This window comes from Hyperolius riggenbachi, chromosome 11 (genome assembly GCF_040937935.1).
Source record: "Hyperolius riggenbachi isolate aHypRig1 chromosome 11, aHypRig1.pri, whole genome shotgun sequence".
NCBI lineage: Eukaryota > Metazoa > Chordata > Amphibia > Anura > Hyperoliidae > Hyperolius > Hyperolius riggenbachi.
The window spans coordinates 3849270-3867161 of NC_090656.1; the positions used below are offsets into that span (position 1 = coordinate 3849270).

At 48.2% G+C, this 17892-nt stretch overlaps 1 protein-coding gene across 1 annotated transcript in view; it reads right to left on the reverse strand.

The window, feature by feature from the left end:
* Nucleotides 1-17892, reverse strand: part of KATNB1 (katanin regulatory subunit B1) — a 68103-nt gene that overhangs the window by 27019 nt on the left and 23192 nt on the right. Inside the window, exons 6-10 of the mRNA XM_068261154.1 lie at nucleotides 14544-14585; nucleotides 12925-13008; nucleotides 10367-10482; nucleotides 9512-9583; nucleotides 36-186 (exon numbers count right to left, since the gene is read on the reverse strand). Of these exons, the coding sequence (XP_068117255.1) occupies nucleotides 36-186; nucleotides 9512-9583; nucleotides 10367-10482; nucleotides 12925-13008; nucleotides 14544-14585 (465 nt within the window). The remainder of the gene's footprint in view (nucleotides 1-35; nucleotides 187-9511; nucleotides 9584-10366; nucleotides 10483-12924; nucleotides 13009-14543; nucleotides 14586-17892) is intronic.

A 17892-nucleotide genomic window follows, 5' to 3' on the forward strand; every position in this document is an offset into this window, starting at 1 on the left:
TACCTCCCACACAGACTACCTCCAGTTCCACCTACCAGCTGGCTGTTACAGATGGACAGGTCGGAGATTTTTCCCCATGCCACAGGGACAGTGTCAAAACATCGCTCAGGTTCCCAGCCGTAGACCCGCAGAGAGTCTTTACCCCCACAGAACAGGCAGCCACCATCACTGCTGAACACGATCGTCCTACGGGAGAGACGTACCAGATATCAGCATTATTATACAGTATACAAAACTGGGAAAAAGTATTCCAAACCAACATGTCCAATAGCTAAAGAGAAAAATAATCCTGACTGATAGTTATTGCCATTTCAGACTCCTCTGCCAATATTTTGTATGATTAACTGACTACGGGTAAAGAGATCAATAGAGGAGGACACAGCATCCTCTCCATAGCTGACAGTACTCTGGATGGTGAAGACTGACTGCTGGTAAAGATAGGAAGACAAGACACATAGCATCCTCTCCATAGCTGATAATACTCTGGATGATGGAGACTGGCTGCTGGTAAAGATAGGAAGAGAAGAGGACACAGCATCCCCTCCATAGCTGACAGTACTCTGGATGATGAAGACTGGCTGCTGGTAAAGATAGGAAGAGAAGACACCCAGCATCCTCTCCATAGCTGACAATACTCTGGATGATGAAGACTGGCTGCTGGTAAAGATAGGAAGACAAGACACATAGCATCCTCTCCATAGCTGACAATACTCTGGATGATGGAGACTGGCTGCTGGTAAAGATAGGAAGAGAAGGGGACACACAGCATCCTCTCCATAGCTGACAATACTCTGGATGATGAAGATTGGCTGCTGGTAAAGATAGGAAGAGAAGGGGACACACAGCATCCCCTCCATAGCTGACAGTACTCTGGATGATGGAGACTGGCTGCTGGTAAAGATAGGAAGACAAGACACAAAACATCCTCTCCATAGCTGACAACACTCTGGATGATGGAGACTGGCTGCTGGTAAAGATAGGAAGAGAAGACACCCAGCATCCTCTCCATAGCTGACAATACTCTGGATGGTGAAGATTGGCTGCTGGTAAAGATAGGAAAAGAAGGGGACACACAGCATCCTCTCCATAGCTGACAATACTCTGGATGATGAAGACTGGCTGCTGGTAAAGATAGGAAGAGAACACACAGCATCCTCTCCATAGCTGACAATACTCTGGATGATGAAGACTGGCTGCTGGTAAATATAGGAAGAGAAGACACACAGCATCCTCTCCATAGCTGACAATACTCTGGATGATGAAGACTGGCTGCTGGTAAAGATAGGAAGAGAAGGGGACACACAGCATCCTCCCCATAGCTGACAATACTCTGGATGGTGAAGACTGGCTGCTAGTAAAGATAGGAAGAGAAGAGGACACACAGCATCCTCTCCATACCTGACAATACTCTGCATGATGAAGACTGGCTGCTGGTAAAGATAGGAAGAGAAGGGGACACACAGCATCCTTTCCATAGCTGACAAAACTCTGGATATTGAAGACTGGCTGCTGGTAAAGATAGGAAGAGAAGACACCCAGCATCCTCTCCATAGCTGACAATACTCTGGATGGTGAAGACTGGCTGCTGGTAAAGATAGGAAGAGAAGACACCCAGCATCCTCTCCATAGCTGACAATACTCTGGATGGTGAAGACTGGCTGCTGGTAAAGGTAGGAAGAGAAGAAGACACACAGCATCCTCTCCATAGCTGACAATACTCTGGATGATGAAGACTGGCTGCTGGTAAAGATAGGAAGAGAAGAAGACACACAGCATCCTCTCCATAGCTGACAACACTCTGGATGATGAAGACTGGCTGCTGGTAAAGATAGGAAGAGAACACACAGCATCCTCTTCATAGCTGACAGTACTCTGGATGGTGAAGACTGGCTGCTAGTAAAGATAGGAAGAGAAGACACCCAGCATCCCCTCCATAGCGGACAATACTCTGGATGAAGAAGACTGGCTGCTGGTAAAGCTAGGAAGAGAAGACACACAGCATCCCCTCCATAGCTGACAATACTCTGGATGGTGAAGACTGGCTGCTGGTAAAGATAGGAAGAGAAGACACACAGCATCCTCTCCATAGCTGACAGTACTCTGGATGATGAAGACTGGCTGCTGGTAAAGATAGGAAGAGAAGACACACAGCATCCCCTCCATAGCTGACAATACTCTGGATGATGAAGACTGGCTGCTGGTAAAGATAGGAAGAGAAGACACACAGCATCCCCTCCATAGCTGACAATACTCTGGATGGTGAAGACTGGCTGCTGGTAAAGATAGGAAGAGAAGAAACACAGCATCCTCCCCATAGCTGACAATACCCTGGATGGTGAAGATTGGCTGCTGGTAAAGATAGGAAGAGAAGACACACAGCATCCTCTCCATAGCTGACAATACTCTGGATGGTGAAGACTGGCTGCTGGTAAAGATAGGAAGAGAAGACACACAGCATCCTCCCCATAGCTGACAATACTGTGGATGGTGAAGACTGGCTGCTGGTAAAGATAGGAAGAGAAGACACACAGTATCCCCTCCATAGCTGGCAGTACTCTGGATGGTGAAGATTGGCTGCTGGTAAAGATAGGAAGAGAAGACACACAGCATCCTCTCCATAGCTGACAATACTCTGGATGGTGAAGACTGGCTGCTGGTAAAGATAGGAAGAGAAGACACACAGCATCCTCTCCATAGCTGACAGTACTCTGGATGGTGAAGACTGGCTGCTGGTAAAGATAGGAAGAGAAGACACACAGCATCCTCCCCATAGCTGACAATACTGTGGATGGTGAAGACTGGCTGCTGGTAAAGATAGGAAGAGAAGACACCCAGCATCCTCTCCATAGCTGACAATACTCTGGATGATGAAGACTGGCTGCTGGTAAAGATAGGAAGAGAAGACACACAGCATCCCCTCCATAGCTGACAATACTCTGGATGGTGAAGACTGGCTGCTGGTAAAGATAGGAAGAGAAGACACACAGCATCCTCCCCATAGCTGACAATACTCTGGATGGTGAAGACTGGCTGCTGGTAAAGATAGGAAGAGAAGAGGACACACAGCATCCTCTCCATGGCTGACAATACTCTGGATAATGAAGACTGGCTGCTGGTAAAGATAGGAAGAGAAGACACACAGCATCCTCTCCATAGCTGACAGTACTCTGGATGATGAAGACTGGCTGCTGGTAAAGATAGGAAAAGAAGACACACAGCATCCCCTCCATAGCTGACAATACTCTGGATGGTGAAGATTGGCTGCTGGTAAAGATAGGAAGAGAAGACACACAGCATCCTCTCCATAGCTGACAATACTGTGGATGATGGAGACTGGCTGCTGGTAAAGATAGGAAGAGAAGGGGACACACAGCATCCCCTCCATAGCTGACAATACTCTGGATGGTGAAGACTGGCTGCTGGTAAAGATAGGAAGAGAAGACACACAGCATCCCCTCCATAGCTGACAATACTCTGGATGGTGAAGACTGGCTGCTAGTAAAGATAGGAAGAGAAGACACCCAGCATCCCCTCCATAGCTGACAATACTCTGGATGATGAAGACTGGCTGCTGGTAAAGATAGGAAGAGAAGACACACAGCATCCCCTCCATAGCTGACAATACTCTGGATGGTGAAGACTGGCTGCTGGTAAAGATAGGAAGAGAAGACACACAGCATCCTCCCCATAGCTGACAATACTCTGGATGATGAAGACTGGCTGCTGGTAAAGATCAGAAGAGAAGGGGACACACAGCATCCTCTCCATAGCTGACAATACTCTGGATGGTGAAGACTGGCTGCTGGTAAAGATAGGAAGAGAAGAGGACACACAGCATCCTCTCCATAGCTGACAATACTCTGGATGGTGAAGATTGGCTGCTGGTAAAGATAGGAAGAGAAGACACACAGCATCCTCTCCATAGCTGACAATACTGTGGATGATGGAGACTGGCTGCTGGTAAAGATAGGAAGAGAAGGGGACACACAGCATCCTCTCCATAGCCGACAGTACTCTGGATGATGAAGACTGGCTGCTGGTAAAGATAGGAAGAGAAGACACACAGCATCCCCTCCATAGCTGACAATACTCTGGATGATGAAGACTGGCTGCTGGTAAAGATAGGAAGAGAAGACACACAGCATCCCCTCCATAGCTGACAATACTCTGGATGGTGAAGACTGGCTGCTGGTAAAGCAGGGCTGTGGAGTCGGTCCAAAAATCCACCGACTCCGACTCCTCAGTTTAGGATTCCACCGACTCCGACTCCTCGACTCCGACTCCTCTAATTTGCATATTACAATTTTGTTGATTAAAAGTATGTATCATCAAATTCGTCTCTTAACTGCCAACGCTTAGGAATTTTACAAGACAACTGAAGTGAGAAGGATATGTAGACTACTATATTTATTCCCTTTAGACTAAAACTAGTCCTTGGTAAGAGTACTTGTAAAAGGTACAAACCGGAACAAAGAACATCTATCAGGCCCTAGGCAATGTAAGTGTGGGTACATGTAAGAGTGATGTGCAGGTACTCTGCAGGGGAATGAGGAGATTCTTCCTCTATTACACATTCTTCATGCACAATCTGAGCAAGGTTTATGGGTGACAGACAACACCTCTGTGTTCAATGTGCACAACATTCTCAGTGGATTCCCTGCAGCTCTGTGGGGAGTGCATATGTAGAGTATAGTACTACTGTGTAACAAAGTAAACCTGAGACAGATGAAATTAAAGTTTTATACATACCTGGGGCTTCCTCCAGCCGCCTTCAGGATAATCAGTCCCTCGTTGTCCTCCTCCACCACCTGGATCTTCTGCTATGAGTCCAGGTACTTGAGCCAGTCGGGCGTAGTGCGCATGCACACACTCCGCCGCCAGGAGCATACTACACCTGTGCAGCACTATTGCGCAGGTGCAGAATGTTCCTGGCTGTGGGAGCGGCATGCGGCCGGACAGCACTGACTGGCTGAATTACCAGGACTCATAGCAGATGATCGGGGTGGTGGAGGACAGCGAGGGACTGATTAGCCTGAAGGGGGCTGAAGGAAGCCCCAGGTATGTATAAAACTTTTCTTTTCATCCATCTCAGGTACCCTTTAATTTGTAGTCACCAAACCAAATTTTAACAACATATCAAATTATTTGATTTCATCAGCAAAGGGAGTGCATACATTTGCATAAATCAGCATCAGTGCAGAATTATTTCCATCTCATTGACCATCTCTATTAGTGACACAGCTACACATCAGGCTTTATTCTTACAGCATAGATGTTATTTAGTATATATAAGAGATTCCTGTGTACACATCATATATACAGTCACAATCAGATATGTATATCTGACCTTAAAAATACGGGGACTGCTTTATTGAAGCAGCACAAGTAACTAATTTTGATTGGTTTATTTCATTTTTGTGGACTAAGCACAGCTATTACTGTATATATACTGTATATATACATTATTTTTAATGACTATTATCTGAGAAATAGAACATTTTATCATATTTTCTATTTTAATTACAGTTACAAATTCATTAGGAGTCGGAGTCGGTGCATTTTTTCCCGACTCCGACTCCAGGCACCCAAAATTGCCCGACTCCACGACTCCGACTCCACAGCCCTGTGGTAAAGATAGGAAGAGAAGACACACAGCATCCCCTCCATAGCTGACAATACTCTGGATGGTGAAGACTGGCTGCTGGTAAAGATAGGAAGAGAAGACACACAGCATCCTCCCCATAGCTGACAATACTCTGGATGGTGAAGACTGGCTGCTGGTAAAGATAGGAAGAGAAGACACACAGCATCCTCCCCATAGCTGACAATACTCTGGATGGTGAAGACTGGCTGCTGGTAAAGATAGGAAGAGAAGACACACAGCATCCTCTCCATAGCTGACAATACTCTGGATGATGGAGACTGGCTGCTGGTAAAGATAGGAAAAGAAGAGAACACAAAGCATCCCCTCCATAGCTGACAATACTCTGGATGGTGAAGATTGGCTGCTGGTAAAGATAGGAAGAGAAGACACACAGCATCCTCCCCATAGCAGCACGGTGGCGTAGTGGTTAGCTCTCTCGCCTTGCAGCGCTGGGTCCCTGGTTCGAATCCCAGCCAGGGCACTATCTGCAAAGAGTTTGTATGTTTTCTCCGTGTCTGCGTGGGTTTCCTCCGGGCACTCCGGTTTCCTCCCACATTCCAAAAACATACGGATAAGTTAATTGGCTCCCCCTAAAATTGGCCCTAGACTACAGTACATACACTACATAATATAGACATATGGCAATGGTAGGGATTAGATTGTGAGCTCCTTTGAGGGACAGTTAGCAACAAGACAATATATATATACACTGTACAGCGCTGCGTAATATGTCGGCGCTATATAAATGCTAAATAATAATAATAATAGCTGACAATACTCTGGATGGTGAAGACTGGCTGCTGGTAAAGATAGGAAGAGAAGACACACAGCATCCCCTCCATAGCTGACAATACTCTGGATGGTGAAGACTGGCTGCTGGTAAAGATAGGAAGAGAAGACACACAGCATCCTCTCCATAGCTGACAATACTCTGGATGATGAAGACTGGCTGCTGGTAAAGATAGGAAGAGAAGAGGACACACAGCATCCTCTCCATAGCTGACAATACTCTGGATGGTGAAGACTGGCTGCTGGTAAAGATAGGAAGAGAAGACACACAGCATCCTCCCCATAGCTGACAATACTCTGGATAGTGAAGACTGGCTGCTGGTAAAGATAGGAAAAGAAGACACACAGCATCATCTCCATAGCTGACAATACTCTGGATGGTGAAGATTGGCTGCTGGTAAAGATAGGAAGAGAAGACACACAGCATCCTCTCCATAGCTGACAATACTGTGGATGATGGAGACTGGCTGCTGGTAAAGATAGGAAGAGAAGACACACAGCATCCCCTCCATAGCTGACAATACTCTGGATGGTGAAGACTGGCTGCTGGTAAAGATAGGAAGAGAAGACACACAGCATCCTCCCCATAGCTGACAATACTCTGGATGGTGAAGACTGGCTGCTGGTAAAGATAGGAAGAGAAGACACACAGCATCCCCTCCATAGCTGACAATACTCTGGATGGTGAAGACTGGCTGCTGGTAAAGCAGGGCTGTGGAGTCGGTCCAAAAATCCACCGACTCCGACTCCTCAGTTTAGGATTCCACCGACTCCGACTCCTCGACTCCGACTCCTCTAATTTGCATATTACAATTTTGTTGATTAAAAGTATGTATCATCAAATTCGTCTCTTAACTGCCAACGCTTAGGAATTTTACAAGACAACTGAAGTGAGAAGGATATGTAGACTACTATATTTATTCCCTTTAGACTAAAACTAGTCCTTGGTAAGAGTACTTGTAAAAGGTACAAACCGGAACAAAGAACATCTATCAGGCCCTAGGCAATGTAAGTGTGGGTACATGTAAGAGTGATGTGCAGGTACTCTGCAGGGGAATGAGGAGATTCTTCCTCTATTACACATTCTTCATGCACAATCTGAGCAAGGTTTATGGGTGACAGACAACACCTCTGTGTTCAATGTGCACAGCATTCTCAGTGGATTCCCTGCAGCTCTGTGGGGAGTGCATATGTAGAGTATAGTACTACTGTGTAACAAAGTAAACCTGAGACAGATGAAATTAAAGTTTTATACATACCTGGGGCTTCCTCCAGCCGCCTTCAGGATAATCAGTCCCTCGTTGTCCTCCTCCACCACCTGGATCTTCTGCTATGAGTCCAGGTACTTGAGCCAGTCAGGCGTAGTGCGCATGCACACACTCCGCCGCCAGGAGCATACTACACCTGTGCAGCACTATTGCGCAGGTGCAGAATGTTCCTGGCTGTGGGAGCGGCATGCGGCCAGACTGCGCTGACTGGCTGAATTACCAGGACTCATAGCAGAAGATCCGGGTGGTGGAGGACAGCGAGGGACTGATTAGCCTGAAGGGGGCTGAAGGAAGCCCCAGGTATGTATAAAACTTTTCTTTTCATCCATCTCAGGTACCCTTTAATTTGTAGTCACCAAACCAAATTTTAACAACATATCAAATTATTTGATTTCATCAGCAAAGGGAGTGCATACATTTGCATAAATCAGCATCAGTGCAGAATTATTTCCATCTCATTGACCATCTCTATTAGTGACACAGCTACACATCAGGCTTTATTCTTACAGCATAGATGTTATTTAGTATATATAAGAGATTCCTGTGTACACATCATATATACAGTCACAATCAGATATGTATATCTGACCTTAAAAATACGGGGACTGCTTTATTGAAGCAGCACAAGTAACTAATTTTGATTGGTTTATTTCATTTTTGTGGACTAAGCACAGCTATTACTGTATATATACTGTATATATACACATTATTTTTAATGACTATTATCTGAGAAATAGAACATTTTATCATATTTTCTATTTTAATTACAGTTACAAATTCATTAGGAGTCGGAGTCGGTGCATTTTTTCCCGACTCCGACTCCAGGCACCCAAAATTGCCCGACTCCACGACTCCGACTCCACAGCCCTGTGGTAAAGATAGGAAGAGAAGACGCACAGCATCCCCTCCATAGCTGACAATACTCTGGATGATGAAGACTGGCTGCTGGTAAAGATTGGAAGAGAAGACGCACAGCATCCCCTCCATAGCTGGCAGTACTCTGGATGATGGAGACTGGCTGCTGGTAAAGATAGGAAGAGAAGGGGACACACAGCATCCCCTCCATAGCTGACAATACTCTGGATGATGAAGACTGGCTGCTGGTAAAGATTGGAAGAGAAGACGCACAGCATCCCCTCCATAGCTGACAATACTCTGGATGATGAAGACTGGCTGCTGGTAAAGATTGGAAGAGAAGACACACAGCATCCTCTCCATAGCTGACAATACTCTGGATGATGGAGACTGACTGCTGGTAAAGATTGGAAGAGAAGACACACAGCATCCTCTCCTTAGCTGACAGTACTCTGAAAGGTGTAATGAGATTGTGCATTCCCAGATTAACATTTTTCAGATGCTGTTGAGGCAGTCACAATGTGGCCTGCGGCGCCTCATAGCACTGTGCCATGTGAAACCGGGCGCAAAGGTTCCAGCACATAGTTGTGTCTTCATTGTGACTATCGGGATTGGTTACTGACATACAAGATCCACAAAATCTGGACTGGATTATTAAAACAGTAACTGCTCCTAGATAGTAGAAGTCGAATTATAACCCTCACCCATTTTTCAGCAAGGGATCGCTCAGCCACTCGGAGGAACATTCACTTCCCTCTCCTCAGACTCTTACAATACAGTTTATTTATCTAGAGATGCCTCACTAATAATGTGTGCTAATCCCTAACAAAACATCCTGACTACAGCCAGGTGCTGAAAGCTGAGGTGTAACTGGTTGTCTACTGAGATGTAGACGATTAAACTATGGTGGAAACCATCCAAGAGCCTCAAGCAATAACTTGCCGGCTCAGCTCACCTGAAAGGAGTCGCTTCCCCTTCAACGCAACCCACCAGCTGGAACTTCTCCAGGTCCCAAAACCGCACAGTCCTGCAAAGCACAGGCAGGAGGTTATCACAGGAAGGAGGAGGCACAAGGGGAAGGGGGGCGGGAGAGAGAGAGAGAGGTAGAGAGAGATGGAGAGAGAGAGAGAGAGAGAGAGAGAGAGAGAGAGAGAGAGAGACAGACAGACGGAGAGAGGGAGAGAGAGAGAGAGAGAGAGAGAGAGAGAGAGAGAGAGAGAGGGAGAGGGAGAGGGAGAGAGGGAGGGAGAGGGAGACAGACAAACGGAGGGAGGGAGGGAGGGAGGGAGGGAGGGAGGGAGAGAGAGAGAGAGAGAGAGAGAGACAGAGACAGACAGACACAGAGGGATGGAGGGGGAGAGAGGGAGAGAGGGAGAGAGAGAGAGAGAGAGAGAGAGAGAGAGAGGGAGAGGGAGAGAGGGGGAGAGAGAGAGAGAGACAGACAGACAGACAGACGGAGGGAGGGAGGGAGGGAGGGAGGGAGGGAGGGAGGGAGAGAGAGAGAGAGAGAGACAGAGACAGACAGACACAGAGGGAGGGAGGGGGAGAGAGGGAGGGAGGGGGGAGAGAGGGAGAGAGAGAGAGAGAGAGAGAGAGAGAGAGGGAGAGAGGGAGAGAGGGAGAGAGGGAGGGAAAGAGAGAGAGAGAGAGAGAGAGAGAGAGAGAGAGAGAGAGAGAGAGAGAGAGAAAGACACACACACACACTAGCCGACAGAGACACTGACATTTTCAGGACACACGGGATCAGACACTACGTCCTCCATCATTACAGAGAGGAGGGGAAAGCCTAAGACCCGCCTCTCATGCCCACCTGTCTGCACTCGCTGATGCCAGTAAATACTCATTGGGATGAAATTCAACAATCTGCACTGGGCCGCTGTGTTCAGTGAATTCCGCCATCATCTTCCCCGCTATCAAATCCCAGAGCTGGCAAATAAACAAATGATCAAATGAACAATCAGAGCGCCTTAATGCTTGTTATAATTATCAGTAAAGCAGACATTTCCATTACCTCCTTTCCCCCGAATAGGGATGGTCAATAATATGCAAATAATTTAGAGGTGGTGCAGGATTATGCAAATTTATGCATCTTGAAAATAGACCAATCAAATTTTACATTAGCAGGGTTTGGCTGGTTCATTCTCAAGCTGCATGAATTTACATACAAAATTTGCATAACGCTGCATCAACTCAAAATGATTTGCATCTCATCGACCATCCCTCCCCACCCCCGAATCAGGTTATTTCGGCAGCACAAACAGCAGGTGTCTGACGCCAATGTTAAATATCGGCAATTGGGCGCCCAGCCGCTCCTTTGGACGCCGGATGCGAGTAGTCGCCATCCAGCTACTGCATAGAATTCAATGGTGGCAGGCAATCGTTGGCGATCGGCTACTAGTATCGGCAGAAATGAGGCTTTTTTAGTAAGGGGGGGGGGGGGGGGGTGAGGACTCAAGGTTAGGTACCTCCAGGGAGGATTCAGGTTAGGCTCCTCACCGGAGGGTGCTGGGTAAGCAGATATATTACTGCTGGTGGTTTTCCCAGTGCGGGAGTCATGCGGCGTTCTGATAATACACACTCCCATTCCCCCACATCACTATTCCCTCCATTCCACTGGGGGCGCCACCTGGGTGTCTCTCCGGAGAAGACAGATGACAGCATAAGCACTGGGGGCTGCTGGCCGGGACCCCTCCACTGCTGGCCGTGCTCCCCTCCATGTACAAGCACGCCTGTACAAACTGCTGTGCCTGCCAGTAGCACAGAGCCGCTCTTCCATGGAGACGAGAACCGTGCAGGAGCGACTCTCTGATACTGCGCAGGCACGGGCCGTATTGTGCGCCTCCCAGCATTCCTCCACTGTAATGCTGAATATTGCAAAATGGGGTCCCAGGACAGGAAGTGAGGGGCTTTGGAAGACCAGGGAAGCCTGTCTAGACTAGAGCAGAGCTGGGCAAACTTTAACCCCTCCCCCTCCTTGCAGAGCTTTGAGTGTGCGGCGGGGGATGTAGAACTCACCTCGATCACCGATTCCTGCGTCGCGTCTCCATGGCAATAGGGCGTCACATGATGGGCTGTCAGGATGTGCCAGTGTATTACAGGCTGGCTGTCCCGTCATGTGACACCCTGTTGCCATGGAGACGTGATGCAGGAATCGGGGAGCAAAGTGAGTTTCAAGTCCCCCACGGCCCGCTCACAGCTCAGCGGGGGGGATGTGTCCATCTGTCGGCGGGGCGGAGATCCAGCGCACTGCCCAGCACTGGTCTAGAGTACAGAGGACACTAGAGGTGTCCCCCTATTAAGGTCAGCATCCAACTTTTTAAGCGACTTCAGGTTTACTTTAATGTCGAAAGTAATGAAAATAAGAAAAGCCATTGAATGAGAAGGTGTGACCAGCTTTCTGCTTGGTGCTGTACCTGAGGTGATCCAGGGAATGGGGAGGTGTGACCAGCTTTCTGCTTGGTGCTGTACCTCAGGTGATCCAGGGAATGGGGAGGTGTGACCAGCTTTCTGCTTGGTATTGTATCTGGGGTGATCCAGGGAATGAGGAGGTGTGACTAGCTTTCTGCTTGGTGCTGTATCTGGGATGATCACGGGAATGGTGAGGTGTGACCAGCTTTCTGCTTGGTGCTGTACCCGAGGTGATCCAGGGAATGGGGGTGTGTGACCAGCTTTCTGCTTGGTACTGTATCTGAGGTGATCCAGGGAATGGGGAGGTGCGACCAGCTTTCTGCTTGGTGCTGTACCTGAGGTGATCCAGGGAATGGGGAGGTGCGAGCAGCTTTCTGCTTGGTTCTGTACCTGAGGTGATCCAGGGAATGGGGAGGTGTGACCAGCTTTCTGCTTGGTACTGTATCTGGGTTGATGCAGGGAATGGGGAGGTGTGACCAGCTTTCTGCTTGGTACTGTATCTGGGGTGATCCAGGGAATGGGGAGGTGTGACCAGCTTTCTGCTTGGTACTGTATCTGGGGTGATCCAGGGAATGGGGAGGTGTGACCAGCTTTCTGCTTGGTGCTGTATCTGGGGTGATCCAGGGAATGGGGAGGTGTGACCAGCTTTCTGCTTGGTACTGTATCTGGGGTGATCCAGGGAATGGGGAGGTGTGACCAGCTTTCTGCTTGGTGCTGTATCTGGGGTGATCCAGGGAATGGGGAGGTGTGACCAGCTTTTTGCTTGGTATTTTATCTGGGGTGATCCAGGGAATGGGGAGGTGTGACCAGCTTTCTGCTTGGTACTGTATCTGGGGTGATCCAGGGAAGGGGAGGATAGATGTCAGACCATCCCAAGTTCTCTCAATTCTTCTGGATCTCATTGGGGGGGCTGGTCTCTACCTTGCTATCAAACATCTTTATGGGGGCTTCTCTACCTACCTTTACAGTGTTGTCACCTGAGGAGGACGCAAGCCACTTGCCATCTGGACTGAAGCGCAGACAGAGCACGGATTCTGTGTGACCCTGAGGACACAGGATGACAGGAACGTCACAACCAATCAAAACATCATCAACATACATTAAATGGGAACTCCACTGAAAATAATGTAATAAAAAAGTGCTTAATTTTTACAATAATTATGTATGAATGATTTAGTCGGCGTTTGCCCATTGTAAAATCTTTCCTCTCCCTGATTTACATTCTGACATTTATCACATGGTGACATTCTTACTGCTGGCAGGTGATGTCACTGGAAGAAGATGCTGCTTGCTGTTTTGGCAGTTGGAAACAGCTGTTATTTCCCACAATGCAACAAGGCTCCCTCAGTGTGATGTCAGCACCATGGTCCTGACATCACACTGTGGGAGGGGTTTCACCACAATATCAGCCATACAGCGCCCCCTGATGATCCGTTTGAGAAAAGGTAAATATTTCTGATGGGAAAGGAGGTCTCAGCTACTGATTGGGATGAAGTTCAATCTTAGGGTAACGGAATCTGCCGGTCATTACTGCCAGTAATAACCAGAGTGCAGGACAGCATACAAGGCTACAATCAGCGGGGATTAGTCCAGGCCAATACTATACTAGACACATTCACACTGTCATGTAATCAACAACTGGCTATCTTTTTTATAAAAGAGGAACTGTAGTGAAAATATCACAAGATATATTTTTTACAATATCCATTTATGAATGATTTAGTCAGTGTTTGCCCATTGTAAAATCTTTCCTCCCCCAATTTAATCTTTGAAATTCATCAGAGGCAACAACATCTTTAGCAGTGGCAGAAGATCTCTGTAGAATGTTTATTTACTGAGAGTCCCAAAGCCAGTAGAAAAGACCTGGGGTAGAATTGAACTTAAAGAGAACCCGAGGTGGGGTTCTGACAATGCTATCCGCATACAGAGGCTGGGTCTGCCTATCCTGCCCAGCCTCTGTTGCTATCCAGATTCCCCCTAAGCCCCCCCTGCGCTTTGCAATCCCCCATAAATCCAGCCGTGCTGTTGACACGCAGCGGGCTGTGTTTACCTCTGTATTGTCAGTCTGCCACTCCCCCTGCCTCCGGCATAGCTCTGGTCCCCGCCTGCGTCCCTTCCCTCCCCGCTGATTGGAGGGAAGGGACGCGGGTGGGGACCGGAGCTATGCAGGAGGCAGGGGGAGAGCTGAGACTGACAATACAGAGGTAAACACAGCCCACACAGCACGGCTGTGATTTATGGGTGATAGCAGAGTGCGGGGGGGCTTAGGGGGGATCTGGATAGCAACAGAGGCTGGGCAGTATAGGCAGACCCAGCCTCTGTATGCAGATAGCATTGTCAGAACCCCACCTCGGGTTCTCTTTAATAAACTGCCTAGGCTAAGCGTCAGTGGGTGGGCGGGGCTTAATACTAATATACAGCAATATATAGATATAGAGGAGTTTGTGATGCTGAAACCAGGATATTTAATGTAAAAGTGAGTATTCGGATTCCCTGCATTCTTCTAGATGTCATTATGGAGCCTCTTTAATAAATAAGCATTCTCCATAGACTGGATAAAGTACTTTTTCTAAACGTACCTTATAACGGAACACACAGCCTTTCCTGCGCACATCCCAGAGCTGCAGAGGGAGGAGAAACAGAACATCAGATTACAATCGTGTACACATATGGCCTGCGGAGGCCTTTGCATCAACTAAAATACTGACACCACACTGGAATTTACAGCCACCCTGAGCAGTTCATAAAAATGAAATTGGTACTTACCTAAAGCTTTCTACAGCCCACTGTAGGCCTTGAGGTCCCGCGGCGTCCTCCTTCCTCCTCTCCCGGTCCCGCGGCGTCCTCCTTCCTCCTCTCCCGGTCCCGCGGCGTCCTCCTTCCTCCTCTCCCGGTCCCGCGGCGTCCTCCTGCCTCCTCTCCCGGTCCCGCGGCGTCCTCCTGCCTCCTCTCCCGGTCCCGCGGCGTCCTTCTGCCTCCTCTCCCGGTCCCGCGGCGTCCTCCTGCCTCCTCTCCCGCGGCGGCCTCCTGCCTCCTCTCCCGGTCCCGCGGCGTCCTTCTGCCTCCTCTCCCGGTCCCGCGGCGTCCTCCTGCCTCCTCTCCCGGTCCCGCGGCGGCCTCCTGCCTCCTCTCCCGGTCCCGCGGCGGCCTCCTGCCTCCTCTCCCGGTCCCGCGGCGGCCTCCTGCCTCCTCTCCCGGTCCCGCGGCGGCCTCCTGCCTCCTCTCCCGGTCCCGCGGCGGCCTCCTGCCTCCGGTCCCGCTGGCAGCTACGTTACCAGTGACTTTCGGGCTGAAGCTACGGGTCATCGTGCCGGCCGGCCTGACAGTCCTGCACATGCACGGTTCAGAGTTAGAAAAACGTGCATGCGCAGGACTGTCAGGCCGGCAGAATGACGCGTAGCGACCGGCGTGAGAGGTGCCAGGAGGACGCGGACTACGGTGGGCTGGAGGACCAATCTCATTTTTATTGACTGCCCAGGGCCCCTTTAAAAGGCCACAGCTTTTATTAATACATCAGATTATTTTACAACATAATCAAACAACATATTTCTTGAAGTTAGCCAGTGTTAGTACATTATCAAAATAATACCTCAGATATCATGCAGGTCCATGACAATGCCCCCAAATTCTTTTTTGAAAGAATATATTTTTTGTTTTATTTTTTTACAAATGACAACAGTTAGAACCATAACTAAATAAACAAACAGTTTGTGGCCATTCTTGGTACATGGGTAGTATATACAGCATGATATCGGCAAATACATATCATCACATATATGGCTTAGGCTGATACTATTACAGATCAGGTCTCTTACCCCATTCCTCTCCTAGGCTTTAAGGCTTACTAATGTTATATAACAATAATAGGTACTAGTCCTCTAACTGTCATTTATAGAAAGAGATCCAGCATGTGCATACTTTTTAAAACTTTTTCCAACATTTACGCTTTTGATACATGCGTTTTTCGAAGCATCAATTCTTTATGTACGTATGATATTCAATCCCTTTTCCGTAAAGGTTCATGCAGCTTCCACTTAAAGAGACTCTGTAACAAAATTTTTAGCCTTATTTCTTTTATCCTATAAGTTCCTATAGCTGTTCTAATGTGCTTCCGTCTAACTGCAGCCTTTCCTATTTGCACAGTGGCTGTATTATCTCTGTTATATGATCTAATCTTCTCTCTGTCGGCTCTGTCGGGCTCAGGCAGTCAGGCTGGAATGTGCTGTGCTGCTTGTGATTGGATAGAAGCTATACACACCCTCTCCAGGCCCCCTGTACACTCTGTATGACTCACACATTGAGCTACTCTCAGCCTATCACTTGCTATGTCTTTTGTTTGTAAACACTGTATAAAACTGGCAATGACAAGCCAGGATTGCAGCAGGGAGTGGCAGAAACAGCACAGAGGGGCACAGGAGAACATAATGAATAGAATGGTATGCTTTTTATTGTAAGAATTTTACAGTACAGATTTTTTGAGCATACATGACCAGCGTTCTATAGGCAAGCATCTTATGTGCTGAGAGAGCATCATCCGCCAAATGTCCTAGCAACAATAGTTCTGGGGCATATTCTATCGAGATGCCGAATATGCGTTGTAATTAGAAACGTACTTGGGTCCAGTATCTCTGGATGTGTTGGCATTGCCATACTACATGAAAGGAATCGACTTTGGGCTGTTTGCATCTAGCACATTGGCCTTGTGTTGTGGGGTGCGCCCAAATTCTTTAATCACAACAAACCACCGTACCAGCCACTGCTTTCCTCAGCTCGGTGGGTTCACCAACTACTTCCACAAACCGGGACGTTAGTCCCGCCGCAGCCATAATCAATCCAACTGGCATTGCCAGGGACCCACCCTATTGCTGTGCCAAATATATGTCACACTCATCAACCCTGTGTATCCCAAGGGAGGGTGTGCAGGGCATTCCATGATCCTATTAAAAGGAAGACCACTCACCCACTCCTCAGCTTTTACTGAGACTGAGTTACCTATGCCTGCCTTCCCTTAAAGGGGAACTGAAGTAAGAGGTATACGGAGGCTGCCATATTTATTTCCTTTTAATCAATACCAGTTGCCTGGCAGCCCTGCTGGTCTATTTCTCTGCAGTAGTATCTGAATAACACCAGAAACAAGCATGCAGCTAGTCTTGTCAGATCTGACTTTAAAGTCGGAAACACCTGATCTGCTGCATGCTTGTTCAGGGGCTATGGCTAATAGTATTAGAGGCAGAGGATCAGCAGGGCTGCCAGGCAACTGGTATTGTCTAAAAGGAAATAAACATGGCAGCCTCCATATACCTCTCTCTTCAGTTCCCCTTTAAAACCCTTTTACCTTAGGTAAGCTATCCCTTTCTGAACCCAGGCACCTCTTACCCCTCTCCCAGGTCATCCTCCCGTCGCCTAGCAACGCCCAACTCTGGGAGCTCACTTTACACAACTGTCACCTGACATGATCGTTAGAGGTAATTTCTGAACTCAGCTGTGGAATAGGTGAGCTGCTGAGATCGGTGCTGAGCATCCTGCTTTGCTTTATGGGGTGTTTTTCCCACATCGGACTATGTCTGACCGTGGTGGTGCTATAGAGGAAAATGCCAATGACTGACATAGGCATAGACCGACACAGGACTGGAAAGGGTTAATTCCTATATAGTTTCTGATCAACTACTAGCCGCATCTGTAGGGATAGGCAAGCGTCCAATAAATGCCCGTGTTAAAGGAATACTGTAGGGGGGTAGGGGGAGAAAGAGTTGAACTTACCTGGGGCTTCTAATGGTCCCCCGCAGACATCCTGTGCCCACGCAGCCACTCACCGATGCTCCGGCCCCCGCAGACGTCCTGTGCCCGCGCAGCCACTCACCAAAGCTCCTGTCCCCCGCAGACATCCTGTGCCCGCGCAGCCACTGACCGATGCTCCGCCCCCCGCCT